Source organism: Trachypithecus francoisi, unplaced genomic scaffold (assembly GCF_009764315.1).
Source record: "Trachypithecus francoisi isolate TF-2019V2 unplaced genomic scaffold, Tfra_2.0 Lachesis_group21, whole genome shotgun sequence".
NCBI classification, from domain to species: Eukaryota; Metazoa; Chordata; class Mammalia; order Primates; family Cercopithecidae; genus Trachypithecus; species Trachypithecus francoisi.
In genome coordinates, this window is record NW_022681467.1 from 37024794 (window position 1) to 37052009 (window position 27216).

Here is a 27216-nt window from a genome sequence, read left to right on the forward strand (position 1 = left end):
CGATATTGTAAGACGCCACTATGAGGGGAAACGGGATAAAAGGTATATGTGATTTCTGTATTATATTTTGTGACTGCTTCTGAAATACATAGTTATCTCAAAATAAAAAGTTTAATTGGAATAAAAATGCAATTGCAGTCTGTATATTTTAAGTTTTTATAATAAAATGTTGGGGAAAATGCAGTGTAACTGTAGCAATGCAATCAAGTTCCCCCAGATCACTACCAAGATAGGAATTTCCTTCTTTTTTTTTTTTTTTTTTTTTTGAGACGGAGTCTCGCTCTGCCAGGCTAGAGTGCAGTGGCCGGATCTCAGCTCACTGCAAGCTCCGCCTCCGGGTTTACGCCATTCTCCTGCCTCAGCCTCCCGAGTAGCTGGGACTACAGGCGCCCGCCACCTCGCCCGGCTAGTTTTTTGTATTTTTTAGTAGAGACGGGGTTTCACCGTGTTAGCCAGGAGGGTCTCGATCTCCTGACCTCGTGATCCACCCGTCTCGGCCTCCCAAAGTGCTGGGATTACAGGCTTGAGCCACCGCGCCCGGCCAGGAATTTCCTTCTTAATATGAAAGACAGTGTAGACAACCAGTACTGCACATTTGACTCACCATTTGTTTCTGGAGGCCATCTACTTTGTCCTCAGCATTGTCTTCTTTGTCTGTGTTGCCTCTAAATAAAAGTAAAAAAAAGGCATCACATACTACCTAGGTCCCCCTTATCCACAGTTTCAGTTACCCTGGTCAACCACAGTCCAAAAATACTAAGATATTTTTGGGGAGAGACAGGGCGAGAGAGAGAGATCACATTTACATAACTTTTATTATGGTATATTGTTATAATTGTTCTATTATTATTGCTGTTAATCCCTTACTGTCCCTAATTTATAAATTAATCTTTAGCATAGGTATGTTCATATAGGAGAAAACACAGTTTATACAGGGTTTGGTACTATCTGAAATTTCAGGTATCCCCATGAATAAAGGGGGACTTCTGAGTCAGCCCTCTGTATCCACGGAGGATTGGTTCTCGGATCCTCAGGGATACCAATATCGGCAGATGATCAAGCCCCTTGGTTAGCCCTCTGTATCTGAGAGTTCTGCATCCACAGACAAGGAGGGCTGACAATAGATCCCTTCTACCGCAGGCATTCCAAGTCTTAGTTTTTCCCTCCCTTGTGGGAGAACTCAAGAGACACTGAGAATGAAAGAAACTATTACCAAACAGTCACCACTTCTACAGGCAAGGACCTTTATTCAACTGAGACTGCAGCATGAGGCTCCAGCCTCATGTCTACTCAGGCAAGCTCAGAAAAAGGTAATTCCTGCCCATCAAGAGTCATCTGAACAAGTGATTCTGATAAAAGAACACACTCTAGAAACTGAAGGCTGTGCACATCAAATGAGGCCTAATGTTGCAACTCCCCGGTCACAGTAGGAGAGAATCTTCCCACAGAATCACATTGGGCAAAAATCACTCCTTGGCTTGGAAGGGAGCTCTGCTGTCACTGGTTAACAAGGACATTTTCCCCTTGTTACCATCAGACCCTTGACGCTAGCTCAGCTGCCTAATGTCTTCTCTGTCGTAAGCTTAACTATTGCTGATGCCTACCTGTTTTTCATGATTCTTTTAAAAACTAACTTTGAGGGTGGGTGCAGTGACTCACGCCTGCAATCTCAGCCCTTTGGGAGGCTGAGGTGGGCGGATCACCTGAGGTCAGGAGTTCGAGACCAGCCTGGCCAACATGGTGAAACTCCATCTCTACTAAAAATACAACAACTCGCCAGGCGTGGTGGTGGGTGCCTGTAATCCCAGCTACTCGGGAGGCTGAGGCAGGAGAATTGCTTGAAACTGGGAGGTGGAGGCTGCAATGAACCGAGATCATGCCACTGCACTTCAGCCTGGGTGAAAGAGTGAGACCTCGTCTCAAAAAACAAACAAACAAACAAACAAAAAAACACACACAAACAAACAAACAAAAAAAAAACCCAAAAAACTGACTTTGATATATTCCTGTCCCAAATACTCTTGTCCTTGCTGCTCAAGTCCTAGAGGCAAGATAAGCTCCTGACTTTACTGCTTAACCGTAGAAAGAAAAGCCAACCCACAAAAAATAGCCTTTATGCCACATTCAGGCACCCATCCAGGGAGTGTTTTCCCTGAATCACTGAATGTAACATGAGAATCACCAGTCATATGGGTCTTTGTTAACATCTCCCAGAATGCACCTCTGTTATCTGTCCTCAAGAAACATGCTGGGGCAGCTGAAGTGATCATGAGGGGTTAAGGACAGATGGAAAATGCACTGCACACTTTTCTTAGCCTCAGCAAATAGTTAGGGGCTCCTGGCAGTGCCACACTCTCAGGTCTGTCCACAGTCCTGGGCAACGCAAAGCAGTATCTGCTATTTTTGGGGAGAAACTAAGAGATAAATGCTAAGAGCTAAATGCTATGTTTTGGCCGGGCGTGGCGTCTCACGCCTGTAATCCCAGCACTTTCGGAGGCCAAGGCGGGCGGATCACGAGGTCAGGAGTTTAAAACCAGCCTGGCCAACATGGTGAAACCCCGTCTCTACTAAAAATACAAAAATCAGCTGGGCATGGTGGCGCGTGCCTGTAGTTCCAGCTACTCAGGAGGCTGAGGCAGGAGGATTGCTTGAATGCAGAAGGCGGAGGTTGCAGTGAGCCAAGATTGTGTCACTGCACTCTCGCCTAGGCGACAAAGCAAGACTCCATCTCAAAAAAAAAAAAAAGCTATGTTTTCAAAAATATAGATATAATTTGAAGAACTACAATTTTTAGCTGTTTATTTAGTTTTCCTATGTATTTATGTCAAGAGTAAATAAAAATCAGTCAAAGGAGATGCTTTCCATACTTTTTTGCACAGAATCCATGGACAAGCTGAAATGCCATGGCCGTCAAGGAGCGGCCCCTAAATCCATGTTGCTCAGGGACGATGCAATCCTTAGACAACACTGGCATTTCAGCTGAGGAGCTAGTTCAAAGTCAGGAAGGCTGTGCTTATGTCTGTTCTTAGCTTTCTGCCAGGCATGGGAGGTCTGAATTCTTCCACAGGAATCCTCTGACCAGACAAGGGATGGGCATGGTTAAAAAGCTGGGCAGGCTTTTAGAAAGGTGGGCAGCCTGGGGAACTCATGCGGAATAGGAACCGGTGTTTGGTTCAAATTATGAGAAACAGCAGCAGTGTGGCAAGGTGTAGAGAGATGCCAGACATTGAGGAAGAGATACAAAGTGTGCTGGGTGCATGAGGAAGGGGTCACAGATCAGTGGCATGGCACGTCACATCAGGGCTGGCCGACGTGGCTTCTCACCTTTCAGGAATGTCTGAAGTCCCATCCGTAACACCCTGTTCTGCAGAAAGGGACTTCTCATCGGGCATCCCAACTTTCTCCAGGAAGCAAAGTGCTGGATCTGCTCGCATGGCTTTGTACCTTTCATAACCTGATCAAGAGTGGTGAGAAATGCCCGAAGTCACGTTAGAACTCACAACATTTGCTTTGGGCCCTAGTCTTTTTGTTTTCCTTATTTAGTAAAGAACAAAACAAACACACAAAAAAAAACTTATTTAAGATTAATGAGATCCTATAAGACTATCAGGGAAAGATCCTGGTGCTAAAGTGGACACCTTTTGAGTAGTGTTTGACCAATAAACAATGGCTTACGGAAATACTCAGTGTCCACGAAAAGATGCAACTGTACAGATACAATTCTGTTTGCTGCTTCCTGTGAGTTGGTTTTGCAACTTCTTCCCCCATCCTCAACACTGGATACCTTGTTATGTCCTTAGTGGGCCTTGTTTTCTTATAGCTCACTTTTATCCCATGTGTTGGAAAGGGAAGCTGAACATGATGGATGACAGGACTGAAATTTAAAGAGAACTACGATGATTGTTTATTGCATTAAGACAGACCTGTGGCCTCTGTATCACAAACTCAGTATGAATCTTAATCCACACTGGCCAGGGCTTTGGAATTGCTCCTCATCACACCCCAAAGTTAACAACAGACAGTGTTTTGACCCCGAAGAGGGGCCTCAAAAAAGAAGCAAAACAATTTTAATAACCCTCATTTTCAGTTTGATAAAGTCTATGAGTGAGGATTTATTTTATTGAACCTAATGTACTCTTAGAATGAGACAGCATTTGGCCACATAAAAGGCAGAGTCCCCATGACAGGAGATGGAAGAGCTGAGTGTAAATAAGAACCAGCCTGGCTCTTAGGAACAAACCTGATTTTACTGCTTGGTATTTCATTTCTATCTTGGTTTTTGTTCTCGTTATCACTGTTGATGCAGTTGTATCCTTCACGCTGTAGGTAGCACCTGGTTCTTTTCCCTGAGGAGCTGTGGCTAGCTGATCTTTTAATTCACAGTGGCTCTCCTGCCATCTCCATGACAGGTGCTGCCCACATGGGGTACCTGGCATGAGAAGCTCTGCAGTGCCTTATGTTCTTTACTCACTTATGCCTTACGGCAATTACTTGACTGCTCTAAGTCTCTCATAAGGTCGTGAGCTTCCTAGGAGCAGAACCTGTATCTATTTTTGCTCATCATTATATAGTCAGTATCTAGCAAAGGGCCTGACACGGTACAGACTGAACAAACAACTGACCAGATGAGTCGATTTTGCTCAGATTATTTCTCTTCCAATCATTGTCGTAGGAAGAAGAATCGCTCTCACCCTTTCCCCATGTTCCTGTCTCAGCTCACATCAAAAGAGAAACTTCCCCAATACTCCTTTTAAGGAGGTTCCAGTCAGTTTCTCCACCTGCTCCTCATGAAGAGAGGGGTAATTTTTTTTTTTTTTTTTTTTTTTTTTTTTTGAGACAGAGTCTGGCTCTGTCGCCCAGGCTGGAATGCAGTGGCCGGATCTCAGCTCACTGCAAGCTCCGCCTCCCGGGTTTATGCCATTCTCCTGCCTCCGCCTCCCAAGTAGCTGGGACTACAGGCGCCCGCCTCGTCGCCTGGCTAGTTTTTTTTTTTTGTATTCTTTAGTAGAGACGGAGTTTCACCGTATTAGCCAGGGTGGTCTCGATCTCCTGACCGTCTCGGCCTCCCAAAGTGCTGGGATTACAGGCTTGAGCCACCACGCCCGGCCGAGAGGGGTAATTTAAATGACAGGTGAGATGGTGAAATCCTTCCCTTATTGTCCCCTTACTACTGAGGGAGGCCAACTGTCCAGGAGTATACCACCTTCACACTCTGTGCTCAGGCATGGAACAGGCTGGGACCCTCCCTGACCTGGGCAAGTTTTTATTCTGTAGACTTTCTCTTGTCATGTGTGGATCTGAAGCCTAGAGACAGATTCAGTAATTTTATTTCTCAATTAGGTGTGAAGCTGGAGGCGAGGAAGAATGACTATTTTAGTCCCCTAGAAAACCCTAACAACTGTACTGAAAAGAGGCGAGTAGGAGCTGCAACAGCAATACAAAGACAAACAGCAATGTGACAGGCCTGTGAGGGGGTGTCCGCTGCCTGCCTCTTTTCACTTAGTCTATAAGCTGCTAAGAATATCAACAGAAATACTAAAGTCCGTATGTCATGGAAAATTTCACAGATCCAGGCTACCTTGGAGGGGCAGCAGTCACTCAACCCAACTGAGCTGTCAAGAGCATCATTTAGAACAGGTTTGCCACAGAAGCCTTCTTGCTGCAGGCTAAAGCTCCAACCAAAAACTAAGCCAGTGCTAATGGGGTCAGCTTGGAGATGGATCCATGGCTATATTCATCTCATTTAACAGGGTTACAGCAGGCTTTGTCTGGAGCGGACTACAAGATCCACAAGGCCGGGCATGGTGGCTCACGCCTGTAATCCCAGCACTTTAGGAGGTGGAGGCAAGAGGATTGTTTTGAGTCTAGGAGTTCGAGACCGGCCTAAGCAACATATGAGATCCCCTCTTTACAAAAAATTAAAAAAAACAAAAAAAAATTTGCCAGGCATGGTGGTGTGCACCTGTAGCCCCAGCTACTTGGGAGGCTGAGGTGGACGGATCACTTGAACCTGGGAGTTCAAGGCTACAATGAACTGTGATCACGCCACTGTACTCCAGCCTGAGTGACAAGAGTGAGACACTGTCTCTTAAAAAAAAAAAAAAAAAAATTCACAAAACCTCAGTCAACGAATAGTCATGTGTTTCTTAACAAAGAAAATGGTTGCAGCCCTACAGCTCACACTTAACCAAGGCATGCAGGTGAAGTGAAGAGGGCTTCCTGACACAATATCCCTGAAAAGTGAACACTAGACAGACTGGCTTTCTGAAAATGGCCGAGTATCACATCTCCAGAGCTGCTGACTATCTGAGAAGCTGTCACCTGGTAAGACATGTTGTGTGTGCTTGGTTAAACTGTGATGAGGGCTAAGATTAGAAAGGGGTGATCAGATGTGCTACCCAGATGAAGACAGGTCTAAGACTAAGCTCATGGAATAGGTAGCAGCCAGGCAGGGGCAGGATCTGATGACTCCGGAGGGTGCCAAGGAGGATGGGCCCATGAGGCATCTGTCCAACCTCATCTAAGTTGACTCCAATGTAACCATCCAACTAAACTGATCTGGCCCTATGCAGAGTCTGCATTTATGGCTTAGGATTAGTCTCTTAGCACTGAGAACAGAGGCTGTTTCTTCTCTTGTCTTTCTAGCATTATCTGCTAAACTCATCCTGTACAATGAGACACTTCAAACACTGCACAAGTCACCTTCAAGGCCTCTGCCCCTCAGGTGTAACTGTAAATTCCAAGTTCACCTCCACTGACAATCTGTGAGATTCTGAATGGAATTTAGTGATGAAGTGTCATCTTAACATCTCACAGGTGTGATCAGGAAAAACAATTTATACTCCCCAAACCTGCTTCAATGAGCAGAAGAGTTTGGGAGCGACCTTATGTATCATCTGGGCTGACTCTATCTCCAATATGAGACTAAGAGATCAACTGATTAATCCCAATACACTGAATGGTGATTAGGGATTAGGAAACTAGAAAGTGGAGCACCAAAAATAACTTGTCTTTTCCAGGTGAGAAAGCGTCTTGGACCTCCTTAGATTCCTGTCCACTTCTACACATTCTGAGGCTGTGTCCTTCATGTGAGAATTATTATATCTTCCCAGTGAGTTGTATCTATCATCATTGCGTAATGACCCCCTTTCATTACACAATGAAAAATGATGCTTTTTGCCTCACAGACTGTGTGTGATACTGATTTGCCTTACTGGGTTGTTGTTAGTATTTTCTGGGCATGTCTTGTTTCACCTCTTGGATGTCAACTTCACTCTGTCCTCTACGTCTCATCTTCTCTTTCATGTCTTCATCTCTTTATCTCTCAGGGATCTGTTTCTTTAGCTCTGCTTTCTTGGACCAGAGAGCTTTTTCTTGCTTCCCTTTCCTGGAGGGGCAACCCTTTCAAGGCCATGTTTTCCATGTCTGTGGGTATTAAAAACCCAGTGCCTCTGGTCCACTATCATATTGGCCCCCTAAGCTTTCAGTTCTGCTTTAAATGGCTTCTGCATTGGGGACTTGCCTTATTTCTTCCAAGTCCTGATATGCCTTGATTTTCTCTATGTCTATAGTGGGTGTGTTGGGGTGGGGGAGGAAGAAGTAGCAGCATCTAAATTCTACCTGCCATACTTCTGGGACTTCAGATGTGTTCTCTTTTCACAGCATGTTGTTGCCATGCAGGGATCTGACAATGTGCCCTAAAACCACCACTGAAATGAGACCCAGGGTCACTGGACCTTCCCCACACACCAAATTCAGATGCTCTGGAATCTGTCTGTCTTTAGCAGCCTGTCGTCTTCTGGGGTCCTTCCAAAACTAGGTTAAACCAAGTCTGGGTTGCACTGTGGTCCCCTGTGACTAACAGGGAGGTCACACACTTCTTTCTACTTTGGAGCTGAGTTCTACCTCTGCACTGTCCAACAGAGGAGCCACTAACAGATGCTAGTAACAGATGCTAAAGTAACAACAAACAACAGAGGAGTCACAACAGAGGAGCCATGGGGCTATTTAAATTTGAATTAATTAAAAGTACATACAAATACACTTGCTCAGTTACATTAGTCACATTGCAAGTGCTCAACAGCCACACAGGGCTAGTGGCTTCCACAGCAGACAGTGCAGAATTAGGGCATTTCGATCATCGCATGTAGTTCTACTGGACAGCACCGCTTTAGCCTAACCCCAGCGGTTTGACAAAGGGTTCTCAGCAGCACTGCACCACTGAAGCCTGCATTCTCAATACCAGCATGCAAGTTTTGAGTGGATTCCAAATTAAAATATGTATAGGCATGGTTGTTACTTAAATATAGCTGGTTAGCCTGTAAAAGTTGAAGAATTCCCTTTAAAGAACATGCATGAGAAAGTTAACAACCTTCCAAAGGTAGAGTAATATGGTAGAGTGGAATAGCACCTAGCACCTCGTATGTACCAAGCACTGTTCTAGCTGGTCTACATTTAATGTAATATTTAATCTTTAAACAATCCCTAGGTAGGCTGTTTTGATACTATACATCCTCCATTGTATAAGTGAGAAAATAAGTCAGAGAAGCTTATGACTTGCCCAATGCCACACATTTAGTAAGCAGTGGAGTTGATAGCTAAAGTCAGGTATACCTAATTCTTTTCACTTTAAACCTTGCTCCTCATTTTAGAATTTCTGTGGATTCACCTGGCAGGGAAAGTGTCTATCAGGCATACTATGGGTGACTATCACTGGACCCTTTCATCATTCATTTTAATGGTTGGCAGCTGGCTGAAAGCAAGGGCAGCTGTTTAAAACACTGCCAGAGGTGAAGAAAGGGAGCACTTACTTCAGTTTTTCTAAGTGTTTAAAAAACCTCTCAGTCCCCTTTAGTGGCTCAATTACCAAATTTTTAAAAAAGATAGTCTATGCTATCTTCTGTGCTTAGTTTTTAAAATGCCAATGGAGTAAAAGATACACACTAGGAATATATAGATTATCTAGAATGACCTTATAATTCTGCACATATATGAAATGCTGAAACTTAGCATTTCCCACCATTTGTTTACTCCTTCATTCAAGGTGCCTACTATGTGCCAGGCACTGGGACTATTAGAGGCAGTCCCATATCTGACAGCATGGACAAGCAAGGGAGGAAGATATACACCAAACAGGTTCTTTGTGGCCTGAATGTTCCTCAATAATACAATATTCGCAGTATTACTGTGAGCCATATATTCCTCTGGTGGAAGTTCCAAGGGGGCAGCAGTGAAGCTCTACTTTTTGAGATGAATGTGTAACGGAATGATGGAGTTTTGCAGGAACATGCCGAGCTTAGAGCAGCTGAACTCATCCTTCCTGGGGGAAACTGATCCAGAAGGGAACGCCTTCAGAGAAATACACACCATGCTTGAACACGCCAATGAGAAGGGACTTATCGGCTTCAGCATCCCACCAATCCACTGGGATCTCCATGTAGTCAATGTCGGGCAGAGGCACATCCAGCTCCCTAGGGAAGGAAGGGTGTAGACTCAAAACAACACAAAAGCTACCGGCCCAATCCTGGTATTAGGCCACAGTCCTAGTGGCATGCTGAGATGCTAAGGTAACAATAAACAAAAGAGTTAGGAAGGCTATGGGTCATCGTTTCTCAACCAGAGCTTTGCATGAGAATCACTTAGGGAGTGATTTAAGCATAAGTACTTGATTTCCAGGCTCCACCTTTGACAGCCTGACACAGTCTTGAAGCACCTCTTGGAGAACCCAGTGTCAGTTGGTCCAGCGTGGCAATTTGGGATCCACATGTATGGAGTTCTAATGTGCACCTTATGTGAACCACAGCAAAGGCCATTGATATATTGGACATCTGAAGGTAGAGCTTCCCCAACAGTTGAATTCATACATGATTGAATGTTTAAAATAGTACCCAAATCATCGTGGCTCAGTATGTTGCCGCAACAAGTAGAGATTTTACATACCATTTAAGAACAAGAGTCCACTCTGGAACAGGTGGGTATATCAGGAGGCCTTTCAGAGGGTAAGTGCCATAACAGGTGGCACCTCCTGGCAGTGGTCCATTAGATTAAAAATGGTCAAAAACTGCATTGCCCCTGGCCAGAGGGATGCACATAACTCACCCTAGGCCAGACATGCAGGTGTTAGCCCCTCTCTGAGTTTCTGTCCGTGTTTTGAGAGCTCATATAAACCCTAAGTTCACTGTCCTCATTCATCTGAGTACAATCCTCGCTCTTTAAGGCTTTGGGGTTTAGGGAATAGCATGCACCTGGATGGCTTCTCCCTCCCCCTCCAGCTGCCTCCGAAGTTTCTTCTTCCGTCAGGCTCTTACTGTGACACAGGACTGAATGCTCCCTACCAGGTCCAGCTTCCTCTGTGGGGGTAGTGTTTCCTGACCCCCACCTTTCCAGGGATCCATGGCTCTGCCTGCACAGTGCCATGGCTGAATGACTTCTCTGGGATGAACTGCTGTTCACGTCTCATGGCAACTTCTCCACAAGAAGGTTTTCAACCTTAACAGGAGCAGTAAGAGACAGAGGAATGCAGAGGAAGGAAGAGGGTGGGCAGCGGACTTACTCTCTCCGTGTTCTACCTAGCTACCACCTATGACTTCCTACACATGACAGTGGTAAGTTCAGACTACTTCTGCCAGGTAACACCTGATGGAAATTATCAGGCAGAATTCTGCTGCATTTATAAGAGTCAAATTGAACCTGTCTATCAAACACACAACCTCCGCATCCCTGCTGGAAATTACAACAGTGACTCTGAAAGGCATAAAAAGTGACAACAGTTGCTGAGAAGCCTGGCCCTGATTACAAGTTGCCCCATGGGTAGGGTTGTCTATGTCCCTCCCTCTTACTTTAGAGCTCCTATGAACTCTAGAGACACTAGCATTGTCCAAAGGAAAGCAAGAGAAAGAAGAAACCATGGCCCCAGGTAATCTCAACACAAAGTCCGAATATCAGCACTCTTGGTATTCTCTAGGAATGACAGGTGTGCACAGGGCTAGCAAACTGCACCTGGTTACCCCATTTACAAACTGGGTCTTTCTGACAGCTTTATTAAGGGCCAGTTGAGAACCTGGTAGCCTCACTCTTGGAAATCTTGGGATACTCCCACAGGATTCTATAGCTTTCAAAACACTAATTTGCAAAACTAACATGCAACAAATCAAATAGGCCACACATATTATTCATATGATCAGCAAATAAAAGAAATATGTATATGAGTACTATCGCAAAGAATGGGATGGTGGGTAAAACTTCCAGTCTATACATGTCAGATCAGTAACTGACACTCATTCTACAGTAAATGACTGTTTCAAAAGAAAATTTACAACACTTTTGAGGGAAATAAAATGAACTAACACCAAAAGCTAGGTTTCTAAGAAATGGTTTTCTCCTTTATTTTATTTGTAGATGACCTGATGAATTGTCCTTATTCTACTTGCCTGTTCTCCCATCCGGGTCACTGGTCCTGGGCAGGGGGTAGGAGGAACATGGGCCTCTTTAAGCACAGGCACGTTTGGCCAGCTCCATGAATAGGCATTTTATGTCAATTCTTTAATGTTGACATGTTAAGTTTGATTTGTTTTACCTGGCAGGAGTTCCTTCAAATGCTTTCTCAGCTGCTTCTCCCAGTATTTCACCTTTCAGGTAGTACAGCATCCGGACTTGCAAAAGTACTCTATGAAAGTTGAACACATTATTGCAAACAAATTAGAACCATAACTGTCTGTGAACCACATGCCCAAGTTAACACTGGGAAATTCTGGACATTCCCATGTAGTTAATATTATGAAGCAATAGAAGAGAAGGCACTAGAGAAACAAAACATTATGGCAGACATTATTATTCTCATTCCCATTTTACAAAAAAAAAAGACTACATCAGTTATCTGTTAGATCATCCTGTGAGCCACAGGGGGCAGCAGGAACAGACAGCGCTTCTCATCTTTGAGAGTACTCCCCACTTCCATGTGGCCACAGTGACCTCTTAGGCAGAGGTGGCTTCTGAAAGGCCAGCTACTGAAGAGTGAGTAGGGTGAACAGTGGTGCTTTCAAACAGTTTCACTTGTACACAGTTAAATGAATAAATGAATAAAGGCAAGTGTCTATTTTTCATGGCAGTATGTCTTCTCTTCTGAGGTGCTCAATTCATTTTTATTCTGTATGGACCACAGTCAGGCTCCATGGGAATGCATCAAACATGTCTCAGACAAAGCAATTAAGCAAGTATTTGTCGGGCAACTACTATATGCTCTGCATCTTGCCGGATGCTATAGGTATGTAACAAAAGTAATGCCTTTCGCCATCGGAGGACCCTTGCCCACAAGCCGGCATCATGCTCTTGGGCATCCCAGCCCGCAGAGTCATGAGCCAATACCCAGTCTGTGGTATTCTGTTATAGCAGCAGAAAATGGACTATGACAAAGGCCTCTAAGAAAGCACAATTTCTATCTATTAGATCTGGGTAGAAAGTGCCACTGTGGGCTCAAGTTGTAAGTGGAAACACACAAAGTCAGAACATACAGATTGCAAAGAACCCTTATTATCTCTGGTATACCATTTCTCATCTCAGCTGTCAATCAACTCAAATAATTCTGAGAGTATTTATTATTATTATTATTTTTTGAGATGGAGTTTTGCTCTTGTTGCCCAGGCTGGAGTGCAATGGCACAATCTTGGTTCACTGCAACCTCCCGCTCCCGGCTTCAAGCTGTTCTCCTGCCTCAGCCTCCCGAGTAGCTGGGATTACAGGTGCCCGCCACCACACCTGGCTAATTTTTTACATTTTTAGTAGAGATGGGGTTTCACCATATTGGCCAGGCTGGTCCTGAACTCCTGACCTCAGATGATTCACCCATCCCGGCCTCCCAAAGTGCTGGGATTATAGGCGTGAGCCACTACACCCAACCTGTTTGTTTGTTTATTTTTAAAGCCCAGAGAATGAGAACTCTTAAGAATTTACAACCACTGCCAATCCTTAATTTGTAGATGGTCATAGCTGACAGCCTCCTTAGTAAAAACTACAACAGAATGGCAGAGTCCTGCCTGCTGAGACTTAGCTCAATTAAAGTAGGGCTTTCCTGAAAATGTCTGTCTCCTTAAGACAGGGAGAGCTATTTCCATTTCCACAAAGAGAAACAAACGTGTTGATGTCTGACAATATCTGCAGCATGAGAGAACAGAATTTAAAGCCAATAATATTCAATTCTCCTCCAAATGGAAGGGAAATAAATTCAGAGGATGGATGGACAATTCCTTCTAGCCAGTCCCTCCTCCCAGCTGGCATCTGAACTCCAAGGGACACACAGCTGCAGCAGCTTTGCAACGCCCTTGGTTTAGCCAAAGAAAACAATCCATTAATATTTTGGGTGGCGACATATCCTTTTTTTCTTTTTAAAAGTATTTTACTGATGTGAAATATACTTCCATAATGTGCACAATGCAAAAATGTATAACTTAATGAATTCCTACAAACAAAACATACATGTGTATTCAGCATCCAGATCAGGAAGCAGACTATTTTCCCTTAAGTCCCCTTGGTATTCCCTTCCAGTTACTATCCCACCCCCAGTGAATAACCATTATCCTGTCTGCTTTTAGCTTGGATTTGAAACAGTGCTTTTTCACTTTTTAAAGGTTCTTTAGATGATAATTTCATGGATAAAATAATAATTGTGCTAATAATAACAACACATTGAGTGCTTACTGCTGTCTCTGAAGAGCTTGTACTTTTGTGTACAATAGTTTTTATTACAGTATTGGGCATGAGACTTATCTTCAAATATTTGAGGTGATCAAGGGAAAGGATTAAACTTTATCTGTAAAAGAGGAAAAAAACACCACACAACCCAACAACTACAGAATCATTAAGAAGATGTTACAGGGAGATGGGAAAACCCAAGCAAAAGCTCTTAACCTATAAGGTAATAAATTCTTGATTACCAGAGGTATGCAACCGGACGCCCTCACACTGCCTACCAGGAATGCTGGGAAGATAACTCTTGCATGACTTTGACATGAATTACAACATTTCAAGGGTCAGATACATTGCACAGTGGTGCAAATATCCACATGCAAACTTGCCACTTGTCGCTGAATGCCCTAAGTCCCCAAGACTAAACTACATATGAACAAAGTTTCATTTTCAATCACTGTTTTCTTTTTGCTGCCTCCATCCCACTCAACCCCAGCTGTTAGCCTACAGATACAAAGCATACTACCTTAAATGCATGCCTATCAAATAACTGAAGGGCATGAATGGCAACAGCAAACTGGAAGAGGAGGGTGAGAGTGGCAACGACTAAGGCCACAATGTTCTGCCCTTGTTAATGTGACCTCAGGGGCAGAGGATGAACTCACTGGTTTTTGAGAGTCAAAACAGAAAAATCCTCAGAGGTATATACAATGCAATGGCAGAGGGGCCAGATTCTGTGGGAGAGCAGAGGTACTGTTAAAGGAGTTACAGGACCTGTAACATGAATTCTGACCCAGCTGAGACCACAGATAACACATCCTGTCTTTCTAGACCTCGCATGAAAGTAGCACAAGAGCATGAAGCAGTCTCCCTGTGACGTTCCCAGGAATCGAAGCAGTCTGAGCCCGGCTGCCACCAGGGTATGGGAGGAGGGACACTCACTTGTTGCAGTGCTGTTTGAGATGTTTCTTATAGCTGTCATCATGCAAGACCACCTCGGGGTTGCAGGTGGCCAGCCAATCTGCATCCTTTAGCTCTGGGATTAGTAGTTGGTTCTTCGTCTTCTTCCCCTTCCTCCCTCTAGGGACTGGGGGAGACAAGCCTGAAACAGAAAAAGAGCATAGGGCAAGTGGATAGCCAAGGGGGGTTAAACACAAGTTTTAGAACAGAGCTGGACTGGGGTTTGTTAGAACAGAGTTGGGCTGTGGTCTGGATAGCACACCCTACTCCTTAGCCCATAGATGGTGGTGGTGGGAAGGCCATGCACTTGGTCTCCTCCTTAGTAAACAAACTCCAGGACCACTTAGTCTGTCAGTAAGATTTCCCAAGTACCCTGTGAGGATTAAGAAAGGTGTAACATAACCTGTGCCCTTTGGGAACTTACAACCTGGCTGGGAGAAAAGGAGTAATTGACTTGAAACTTCAAGGGGAGCCTTAACCAAGGACAGGGAAGAAGGAGTGTGGCACAAGAAAAGGCACAGACAGAGGTGGGACAGGGACAGGATGGTGAAATGCAAAAGGCAAGTCAGAGAGCACTGAGTGTGCATCCCTAATTCAGAGGGGGAACCCGTGTGACACTCAGGTTAGTGGGCAGGACCGGATGCGGGAAACTTTAAGAGGGCCCAGTTGTACTTAAACAAAATATCACAGGTAACACTGGGAGATTCTGAGGCAGAACTGAAAGCAACATCTTTTCCCACTGGTAACATTCTGAAAAACATCTGAGAAAGAGAAGTCTCCCAAAGCACAGCAACACAGCCCTGCAGAGGAAGAGGGAATGAAGTGCATGGGAATCTGTGCTTCTTAGGTGTGGCCCTGCCACCTCTCACCTGAGTGGTTCTGGAGGGTCTGGGCTTGCCTGTCTTTGGTAGGTGTGATCAGTTCTCAAATGAAACTCTTGATCTTCTCGTCCCCCTTATAATGCTTGACACAGTACACCAGGAGGGCACGGCAAATCATCTCCATGTCCTTCTCGTTCAGATGCCATTTGAATCGGCCATGAGTCAGGATGTCCTTCCACCGGCCCCAGCTGACAGTGGACATACAGACAGGTGTTGGAGGGAGGATGGGCCAGGCCATGCATGCAGCCTCCCCACAGGAGGAGAAACAAGAGCCATACATGCTTTTGTTCTCTGTAGGTCTGTTAATCATCCCAAGGGCTTTGTCCCGAAAGGCCTTTGAGGACCACCTGACTGTAGCACACCAAATATCACTAAGGTGGACGTTGGACACTGAGAACTTCATATGGCCACTGCAATGTTAAAAACGGAGGGACCAAAATACTGGGAGCAGGGAATAAATTCGGAATTAAAGAGTCCAGCAGCATTATTCAAAAGCAATGATGAGCTCACAGAAGCTGAACCTTTGATTTCTACCAGAGTCAAAGCCCCGCATGAATCATGCCTTGACTATAACATCTGTTGTGTGGACTCCTCCTATATCCTTGGGGGATGGGGGGAAGCAGGAAATCAGTACCAGACAGCAAATTAGTACCAGAGATTTGCTGTGACAGGCATATGAGAAAACCATGGCATGTCTGCATTGTGGTTGCAGAGCACATGGTGACTGAGAGGGATTGTGGGCAGAAGGCATGGTTCTCTCTTGCTCCAAAAGATCCCCCTCTGCCCTATAATCCCAAAGGTGACTGGAGAGACATCCTAGACAAATCTTGGGGACTGAAAAACAGAGGGGAACAAACAACAACAACAGCAACAAAACCAAGCAGAGCCAATACCCACCCAAAGATGAGCAGGTTCTTCTCTACCCGGAAGCACTCCGCTCGGAGGTAGCGTCTGGCTTTGTCATTGAGGCGCCTGGATCTCGTAAGACTTTCATCTGAGTCGCTGTCTAACTCTGAAAACTCCATGAGCTCGTCTTCCTCAAACGAATTGTAGTGTTTGGTCTGCTTTCTCACGCGAGGTCGGTCAATTACTAAGCTTTCCTAGAAATGGAGAGGACTACTGGGAAGAAAGTCCTCTTTTCTCTACTCCTATCACAATGTGTAAGTGTATCCCCAGGACACATTTGGGATAGAACCATGCCCCTGTCTCATCCTCCAGCACTAAAGGCTCTTCCCAGCACATCTGCTGTCTCCATGACCACAGGACAAGGAGACAGGATTCTCTGGGACTTGCTCAAGTTGGTGTGCTCCCTGGCCCCCAGTGCTGCTTGTCACCATCTGTTCTTTCTGTAGTCATTCTACCCAGGGTGTGGGCAGGCAAGGCCCCCCCAGTGACCGAAGTGGTGGTCAGCTCTTGCTAAGAAAGCCTGGAGTGGTGAAGACCCAGCTGTTCTGCCCAGCATGCAGAGAGCAGTCTGCACTCTGGAGACAAGACAAGCCAGAGAATTCCATCTGCTCAGCAACTTTCTGAAGACAAACGCATATTCCTACTTTATTTATCTGCCTTCGACTGGTTCTATCCACTAACCCTTTGCCTTTCACTGAAAATACCATCTCCAGCTCAGGAGCCTCAGTCACTCTGATGGCTCCCCTGGCCATGTGTCTTCTATAGTCTCCATTGCTTCCTGCTCCTCACTCCTTCTCCCTATACCTCTTCCCCAAGCCAGGTTAACTTCCTGAGTACTCCACACAGCCCAGATAACAAATGTCCAGTGTTATCCCTGCTTTGATCACTGTGCTTCCCAACAAAGAAGGCTCCAATTGCTTCTGCCTGGCTACAGAGCCACAGTGCTTTCTTCCTCTGCTTGGACCCAATGTCCTGCACACACAGTAGTTTCTTGATTGTGACACTGTGAAACACTTAGAACAGGTTACTAAAGGGGACTGTAGGATCTTCTTAAATGAGGAAAATCAGCATTTCTATTTATAGGAGAGAAGGGGCTGGATTAAGCAACCTGTGGTGGTTCTGGCTGGGTGCTGGTTACTGAATTAGCTAGCTACAAGGAGGGACTGTCTCCCGGGTCTGTGGAACCATGAGAGTTCAATACTTACCTGAGAAGACACTCATCCTGAACTGAGGTGACAGGGTCAGAGATGAAGGAAGGGAAACCAACATTTAACAGGTGCCTCACAGTGGGCTGGGCACTGGTGCCAGTTATATCCACAAATGCTACCTTGTAACCCCACAGCGTGGGCCTCACCACCTCCTCTTCTACTAATCTCAGTGGGGGTCAAGTACTTCAGCCAAAGGCATACTCTGGTTTCACTCCAAAGTCCATTCTCTTTCTCATGTTTAGAATTAAGAAAACATGAGACACTGAAAGAATGGAGGTAAAGCCAACAAACTTTTGTCATGCTTTTTCCCTCTTCCTATTATGTGTGAAGTTTCTCTCACAGGAAGTGTTGAAATAGAAATAAAATAGTCACATGCAAGGGACAGAATGTTGGCTTGAGACAGAGGCCTGAACTTGACCCTGTGTCCAGTTCCAGTTCTAATTGCCTCCATCTAATTTCCCAGGTGCCCAACAGACTGAATGGCCATTTAAAAATGACAACAGTTAAGATTTACTGAGTGTTGTCTATGCGCCAGGCATATTTCAAGTATGGTACAAATATCATTTAAGAACCAAGACTCAAGAGTAAATAATGACTTGAGCTGTGTAGGAATTTACTATCATGTATGACATAAGTGAATGTTCCATGGAATAAAATATTATTATGCTGTACCTTTTCATTGTTTGCTTCAGTGTCCAGTTCAGCTATTTTAGCCCATTTCTGCCAAAAGTTAGGATCATCTAAAGAAATATCTGTTCTGTTTCCTGAAGCCACAAAGCTAGCCTGTGAAGAAGACAAGAATTAATAAACTGTGCTTGAACACAGTACAAACTAATAAAACACCAGTGTTACTTCAAATACAGGAGAAACCTAAGTATATTATCTATTTGCATTCAAAATCAAACCCTTAACAGGGCTTCCAAAATGAATGTGAAAATCTCAAGGTTATTCTTACTTTTTCCTTTTATTTTAAAGATTGGGTGAGCAAATTACAATTTCAACTGAAGGGATCATTTTTTTTGGAGCTTAAGCTTGGAAGCAGGAAGGCAAACCCTGGAAGACAACGGCAATGTGCCACTTGGTGTCTAGTTCCCTGTGAAAGAGTTAACTCTTAAAACTTTTCTAGATTTTTTTTCAGTGCAACAGTTACCAAATGTCTGCTATGGAAAAGGTACTGGGCTGGGCAGTATGAGGTGTAGAGACAAGGGATCGTTCACCCATATTCTCCTTATAAAACACAGAACGTCCCACTAAAAAACTTCTAGGTGTCACCAAACAGGAGATTTAATCAAACAGGTCGCAAAGCTCTCACAGGACTCTGCAGTGGCTGTGGCTACGGAAAACCTGAGAGTGATCTGCTAAGTTTTAAATCCAGTGGCCTCAACAGCAGAGAAAAGAGGCACCCAGACTAGAAGCTGGGAATTTTAAGTAAAATATCTTTCCCATTAAATAAACAAACTAATTGCTTGAGTTTGGGGAATGGAGTGTTCACTGGAGCTTCCGCTCTCTATTGGTGATTAAGAAGTGGTCTATAAGGAAATCAAGATGTCCACTGGAAGGTTTCAGAGCAGTCCTTGCAAATAGAGCCAACTGAGAATAGGAGTGTTTATTCTGTCTGTTAAAGATCAGCTCTCAAAGATGAGAAGTGGTATTTTCTTTGTATAGCCCCTGACTACCTATTCAGACTTCCTTCCTCCTTTAAGGATCTATATCTTTAGATAGGCACACAGACTAAATGTGCAGCCAATTTCTAGGATTTGCATTCAGAGAAAGAGAAGCCCTGCTAATGGGTTTCAGAGAACAAACTTTTTTTTTTTTTCTCTCCCACCCCCAACAGCTCTGGAGAGAAGGCCCTGTACCTTGGCAAAAGTGGACCCTTTCCCCTCAGACTGGATGGTGATGGTGTGCGTTCTCCTCTCCAGAATCTGGTCTATGTCTTCCTCACAGAACTTGGAACCTTCATCTTGTTCGTCCATTAAGGTTCCATAAGCACCTTTCCGGAGTAGGTCCTCCACCTCCATTTTTGAGAGCTGCTGTACCTGGACAGGTCACCAAAGGCTACTCACAAAGTGGAAAAATGTATAGAAGAAAAACAGCCTCAAATCTGGTTTTTGTGGTTTAGTGCATAGTTCCTCCATGAACTACACGTCAGAAGAACAAAGGACGTGGGCAACAAACTTCAGCTAGTGAAAACCCAGATGTGATACTCTGGGGAGGGCAGACAGATAGTCCTCTATAGGCAGCTCTGAAATAAAGCCAAGCACATGATTCAAGGTCCCTAACAGTCTTCAGGACGTTGGTTATTATCAAATGTCACAAGCCACTACAACTATGCACCATTGAAGATGATATTTTTGACATCTTTATATTTTAGTTAAAGCCTGTATCTTTAAAAACTTCCAGATGTACCAAACAAGCAGAACAATGATTTATTCATTATTAAATAAATACGTATATTAGTATTGTAAATGAAGTCATTTCTCAACTAAAAAAAAAAAATGATCCCATGACAAATGTGATCTTCTCAACTCTTGAGGAAAACAGGAAATGGGGTTCCAAACACCCTTTTCTGGTTCTAATTAAGAATCTGGTTCTCTTTATACCAATCACAAGAGAGAATTCCATGACTCTCTGCATGACTAACTTGAAGTATGATACTTAGCAACATATGCATAGTTAAGAGGATATGGAACATCTGGACTAAAGACAACTCATTTAGAAGGTTTAGGCATCCAATCTTTGATGCCCTAAGCCCAGAGATTAAGGAGATATTCTGCTTTGTCTGCCTATACTTTAAGACACTTTAAGAATCTTAGCTGCAATTCTTATGCCCGCAGAGGGTGAAAAATATTTTAACTGCCTTATTTTAAGCTGCTAATTTATTCATTCATTTACTGACCATCCAGCACTTTATGTTTCTAATACGCCGAGCACTGTTAGGGGCCAAGTGGACACAGATAAAATTGGTCCCAGTACACTCTCAAAGCTCAAAGTCTGAGGTATGAGATAAGGCACAGTAACAAATACAATGTTAAGATCTACTAGCTTCTAATGCTCACGGTTAAAAACTGTTTACTGAAATGTTACACCAAGCTGGGCAATCCTACCTCATAACTGCTTCTACAGATTTTCTTTAACCACCTAGAAAACACAGAGACCTGACTCTGAATCATGCCTGGTTGTAGGGAATTACCCAATAACGATGTGAGGGCTGGGTCAATGCAGCGAAAGTGAACCCTGAAACAGCCGTAAGAGAAGCCCGCCTGGGCTGTGCGACCAATGCTCCTTAAGACTCCAGAGTAGTCCCATCACACTCACCCCATTGGTGTCGCCCTTTCGGTTGATGTCCTGAAGAACAGCCTTGTCCAGACCCAGCTTTAGGCTGGCCTTGTCAAACATCTCACATTCGTAGGAATTTCAAGTGATGAGGCGGTACACCTTCATGGCTTTGCTCTGGCCTATGCGGTGACATCGGGCCTGAGCCTGGGAAGAAGAAGGGTCATATATATCACGTCACCATCTATATAAAACGGCAGCAGCCCTGGAAATAGGGGAGTGCTTACATGTCATGTGGTGTGAGTGGCCAGCTCTCGGTCACAAGTAACGGGACTGATTTCAGAACACAGTTCATACCCAAAGGTTGACTGCCACCTCCGTGGCCATTCATTTCTTTTCCCATCGTGTACTGACTGTGTGCCAGGGATAAAGCAATGAGAAGGACATGGTGTGCCATCCTGTGCCCCGCCCCGCTGTGGTCTGTGCAAGGCACCTTGTGAGCGGCACACATTCCCAGGATGCTGTCCTGTCCTCTTGGAAGATATGCTTCGAAGCTGGTAGCACTGAAAATTTATTTTTAAAATTTTGCTACTGAAATTTTCAAACATAGACAAAAATACAGGACAGTATAATGACCTCTTATGGACAATCTTGTTTATTTTTACCACACTCCACCCTCCCAGATTGTTAGGAAGTAAATCCTAAGTATGATACTGTTTCATCCTTACATATTTCAATACACGTTTCTAAAGATACAAACTCTTGTAAAATATATATTATCATTGCCACACTTAAAAACAACTGCATTTCTGCTGTGTCACTGAACAGGAACCTTTATTCCCTGTATTTTCTCTAAACTAGGAGTTCTACCTTGGAACTTGATCAGCTTAGGATTTGAGCATCTGAATATCCATCAAGAGGCACATGGTATCTGGTCATCTTTCTTTTGAATTGATGATCATTGCCTAGATCTGTTAATTCACAAGGGGCTACCCTAATGTACAGTTCATATAGGCAGGGCAAGCTAAATATTTGATTCTTTCTCTTTATGTAATCAGTTTCCAAAATAACATCCCAAAAAGTGAGCAATGAAATTTTTTTTTTATTACTTCTTTATGGGATACAATGAAGGCATGCATTTAAATATATCTGCCATGTTTTACTGCATTGCAGTTACTATTCTTATTGCTGTTTACATTTGGCCCACAGGAGCCTCACTAAGTTGGCTCCTGAGTTCCTTCAACATGACCTACTCAAATGTGGAAAAAACGAAGATGAGAATCAACTCTGTGGTATTTGAATGAACTGAAGGTATCAGTATGAACTGATGGTTAGGTGTATATGTATATATACACACATATACATACACATACACAGATATAGAAATAGGTATGGATATGTGTACATTTATGTTTGTATGTTATATCAAAGACTAGTAGTCTTTTGATAGTTCCCTTCCTTTCAACATATTCTACATTCCTCTTATACATTTCCTGTCCAGACCTGGCTTCAGCCATTATGTTTCCAGGAGTCCTAGTTTCTTTTAGTGGAAATGTTTTTCCCCCCTGAGTAAGCAAGCAGAAGGGTGATTACTGACACCGAGAGGAAGAGGTGGCCACGCCATGTGAGTGAGCCCTGCGGGTATCACCGGACACCCAAGGTCCTTCCTTATCTTGGCCCAGAGCAGTAAGAAATGTGGACCTTGCTCCTCTGTGAGTAGCAGAGCAAGACTGGAGCCTTGTACTTCTGCTTCTGCCCCATGATCTAGATCCTGGAGTCCAGAATTGCAAGCAATGGGTGTCCCCCATGTCTGAGGCCAGGCTGTTTGAGTTGGATTTGAAGTTACTGGACCCAGAGAAAGGGGTAAGTCTAAGCAGGAATTCTATGTTTGCCCATAAGGGGCTCACCCAGTGCCAGAATCCCTGGATAAGGACGCCTCCATCCATACCCTGCCCACATTCTTCCCCTAACCTCATGGCTGAAAATGACACCAGAATTCCTATAATTCAGTACTAAAGTGACCCAAAGACTAAGAAGCCCAGTAAGTACTGGGACAGAAGAGAAGCCACTGGGGCAGGGGGTACAGGAAAATACCATTAGAGCAGGGTTAAAGGAGGGTGGATCCCAGGCACCTCCTACCACTTGGTCCACTGTGTTACAGATGTCCTCCTTGCAATAAGAAAGCCTGAAGTTCATCTTGGTGCCCAAAATTTGCATATCCTATGATATGGTTTGGCTGTGTCACCATCCAAATCTCAACTTGAATTTATCTCCCAGAATTCCCACGTGTTGTGGAAGGGAGCCAGTGGGGAGGTAACTGAATCACAGGGGCCAGTCTTGCTAGTGCTATTCTCATGATAGTTAATAAGATCTGATGTCTTTATCAGGGATTTCCACTTTTGCTTCTTCCTCATTTTTCTCTTGCCACCACCACATAAGAAGAGCCTTTTGCCTCTTGCCATGATTCTCAGGCCTCCCCAGCCATGTGAAACTGTAAGTCCAATTAAACCTTTTTTTGTTCCCAGTTTTGGATATACCTTTATCAGCAGCATGAAAACCAACTAATACAGTAAATTGGTACCAGTAGAGCGGGACATTGCTGAAAAGATACCCAAAAATGTGGAAGTGACTTTGAAACTGGGTAACAGGCAGAGGTTGGAACAGTAGTTTGGAAGGTTCAGAAGAAGATAAGAAAATACGGGGAAGCTTGGAACCTCCTGCAGACTTGTTGAATGGCTTTGCCCAAAATGCTGACAGAGATATGGAATGGTTTCGGAGGGTGAAAGCACCAAACCTTGGCAGCTTCCACATGGTGTTGAGCCTGAGGGTCACAGAAGTCAAGAACTGAGGTTTGGGTACCTCCATCTAGATTTCAGATGTATGCAAATGCCTGGATGTCCAGGCAAAAGTTTGCTGCAGGGGTGGGGCCCTCATGGAGAACCTTTGCTAGAGCAGTGCAGAAGGGAAACGTGGGGTCAGAGCCCCCACACAGAGTCCAGGCTGAGTTGGTCTCAGATGGAGATGAGGACACTTGTTGGGAACTGGAGCAAATGTGACTTTTGTTATGTTTAAGAAATGAGACTGGTGGCATTTTGCCCCTGCCCTAGAGATTTGCAGAACTTTGAACTTAAGAAAGATGATTTAGGGTATTTGGTGGGAGAAATTTCTAAGCAGTAAAGTGTTCAAGGGGTGACCTGGGATCTGTTAAAAATATTCAGTTTTATAAGGGAAGGAAAGAATAAAAGTTTGGAAATTTTGCAGCCTATGCGATAGAAAAGAAACGTCAATTTTCTGGGAAGAAATTCAAGCCGGCTACAGAAATTTACGTAAGTAACAAGAAGCCTAATGTTAATCCCCAAGAGCATGGAGAAAATGTCTTCAGGCCATGTCAGAGACCTTCATGGCAGCCCTCCCATCACAGGCTTGGAGGCCTAAGAGGAAAAAGTGGTTTTGTGGGCTGGGCCCAGGGTCCCTGTGCTGTGTGCAGCCTAGGGACTTGTTGCCCTGTCCCAGCTGTTCCAGCCGTGGCTGAAAGGGGCCAACGCACAGCTCAGGCTGTGGTTTCAGAGGGTGAAAGCGTCAAACCTTGGCAGCTTCCACATGGTGTTGAGCCTGAGGGTCACAGAAGTCAAGAATTGAGGTTTGGGAACCTCCACCTAGATTTCAGATGTATGCAAATGCCTGGATGTCCAGGCAAAAGTTTGCTGCAGGGGTGGGGCCATCATGGAGAACCTCTGCTAGAGCAGTGCAGAAGGGAAATGTGGGGTTGGAGCCCCCACACAGAGTCCCTACTGGGTCACTGGCTAGTGGGCTGTGAGAAGAGGGGCACCATCCTTCAGGCCCCAGAACTGCAGATCCACTGACAGTTTGCACTGTGTGCCTGGAAAAGCTGGCCCATGAAAGCTGCTGGGAGGGAGGCTGTACCCTGCCAAGGCACAGGGGTGGAGCTGCACAAGACAATGAGAACTCACCTCTTGCATCAGCATGACCTGGATGAGAGACCTGAAGTCAAAGGAGATCATTTTGGAGCCTTAAAATTTGACTGCTCCGGTGGATATCAGACTTGCATGGGCCCCCTTTGTTTTGGCCAATTACTCCCATTTGGAATGGCTGTATTTACCCAATACCTGTATCCAAATCATATCTAGGAAGTAACTAGCTTGCTTTTGATTTTACAGGCTCATAGGCAGAAGGGACTTGCCTTGTCTCAGATGAGACTTTGGACTGCGGACTTCTGGGTTAATGCTGAATGAGTTAAGACTTTGGGGGACTGTTGGGAAGGCATGATTGGTTTTGAAATGTGAAGACATGAGATTTGGAGGGGCCAGGGGCAGAGCGATATGGTCTGGCTGTGTCCCCATCCAAACATCAACTTGAATTGTATCTCCCAGAATTCCCACATTGTGGGAGGGACCTGGGGGGGAGGTAATTGAATCATGGGGGCTGGTCTTTTCCGTGCTATTCTCACGATAGTTAATGAGTCTCATGAGATCTGATGGGCTCATCAGGGGTTTCTGCTTTTGCTTCTTCCTCATTTTCTCTTGCTGCTTCCACATAAGAAGAGCCTTTTGCCTCCCACCATGATTCTGAGTCCTCCCCATCCGTGTGGAACTGTATGTCCAATTAAACTTTTTTTTCTTCCCAGTCTCTGGTATTTCTTTATCAGCAGTGTGAAAATGAACCAATACATCCTGATTTACCAAGTTGTTCTTGGGGCAGGAGGGAGGGCTGAACTTGTTCTCCACTGTAACTTTCTTAGACTCAACAATGCTGGTCACTTCCTGGGAGACCCAGACCCCACTGAGGAAGGAGCACATAGCTGGCAGGCAAGGGCTTATGTGTGAGGCCACCAAGCATGGGCAGCAGAACAGACCCTGGGCTCTCTGTGCACAGCAGAGTCACCAGGAAGACCAGAGCAAAGGTCTTCATAGCATGGGAAGAGCTAATTTTTCCTCTCTCTTGCCAGGCTGCAAGGCAAGTGGCTGAGAAACAGTCTAGTCATAGATAGGAGTAGAAAACTTACAGAAAACAATCTGGATGTCCTAGGGGAGGTCCCTGCTACTAGGGATGGTCATGGTTTCCAGGGCCTGCTCAGTGGGCAAATATAGGAAGTGTTGGTGTGTGCACAGTGTATATAAACATATGCATATATAAAACAAAATATATAATGAGGTCATACTGATATTTTTAGTTTAAATTATGATTGAGGGATTTTAGTTTCATCAACCTCACATTTGTATTTCTTTGTTTCTTTTTCTTTTTTTTTTTTGAGACAGAGTCTCACTCTGTCCCCCAGGCTGGAGTGCAGTGGCGCGATCTCGGCTCACTGCAAGCTCCGCCTCCCGGGTTCACACCATTCTCCTGCCTCAGCCTCCCGAGTAGCTGGGACTACAGGCGCCCGCCACCTCGCCCGGCTAATTATTTTTTGTATTTTTAGTAGAGACGGGGTTTCACCGTGGTCTCCATCTCCTGACCTCGTGATCCACCCACCTCAGCCTCCCAAAATGCTGGGATTACAGACGTGAGCCACCGCGCCCGCCTGTATTTCTTTAACCATGTTGAAAAACTCAATTTTCAACAACACCAATATCAGTACTCATTTGATTTGTCCCATAATATAACATTTTCAGAAAACCAATACCATTATAACTCATTTGAAACATAATTACCAAAAACATGCAAGATTTTCTCTCCCTCAGCCACTTAGGGTTATATCCTGCTAAGTATGTATAGTGTTTTAAATACACACTTGAAAGTAGGTTTCTTTTCTATAGTTGCAAGGTTAGCAATCTTCAAACTACTTTCTGTTTAATCTAGGATTCAGCAAATGAGTAAAGATACTGGGGGTAGCAAAAGTAAGGGCTTTCACTGTTGGAGAAGGAAATTATAAACATGGAAAGGAAGAAACTTAAAATCTGTGGTGCTAGAATGAACTGGAGGTATCAGTGTTAACTCATGGTTAGGTGTACGTGTGTATTTATACACACATATACATATACATAAAGGTACAGAAATAGATATGGATATGTATGTTTATGTATGCACTTGTGTGTATACACACATATACAAATGAATGCACATATTTACACATATGCATATTTATAGTCTCTCTTTCTGTGTGTATTCCAGCTATGTCCACTGGGAGGGCCTAGAAGAAACATCATTGCAGTAGCAATGAATGCACCTAACTCCTGAATCTTGATTGCTAAAAATCATTCTCTATACAACAGAGACACAGTGTGCTAGAGAAATGGCTAACTGTAGCTAGGGCTGTGGTAGAGAAAGTATAGAATAAGTCTGAAACA

At 44.3% G+C, this 27216-nt stretch overlaps 1 protein-coding gene across 1 annotated transcript in view; it reads right to left on the minus strand.

Annotated features, from left to right (window-relative positions):
- CHD6 (chromodomain helicase DNA binding protein 6) overlaps nucleotides 1–27216 on the minus strand; it is a 215087-nt gene that overhangs the window by 36312 nt on the left and 151559 nt on the right. The window contains 10 exon segments of the mRNA XM_033186434.1: nucleotides 605–665; nucleotides 3325–3454; nucleotides 9367–9470; nucleotides 11576–11665; nucleotides 14623–14782; nucleotides 15510–15709; nucleotides 16419–16621; nucleotides 18308–18418; nucleotides 19495–19674; nucleotides 20954–21118. Of these exon segments, the coding sequence (XP_033042325.1) occupies nucleotides 605–665; nucleotides 3325–3454; nucleotides 9367–9470; nucleotides 11576–11665; nucleotides 14623–14782; nucleotides 15510–15709; nucleotides 16419–16621; nucleotides 18308–18418; nucleotides 19495–19674; nucleotides 20954–21118 (1404 nt within the window).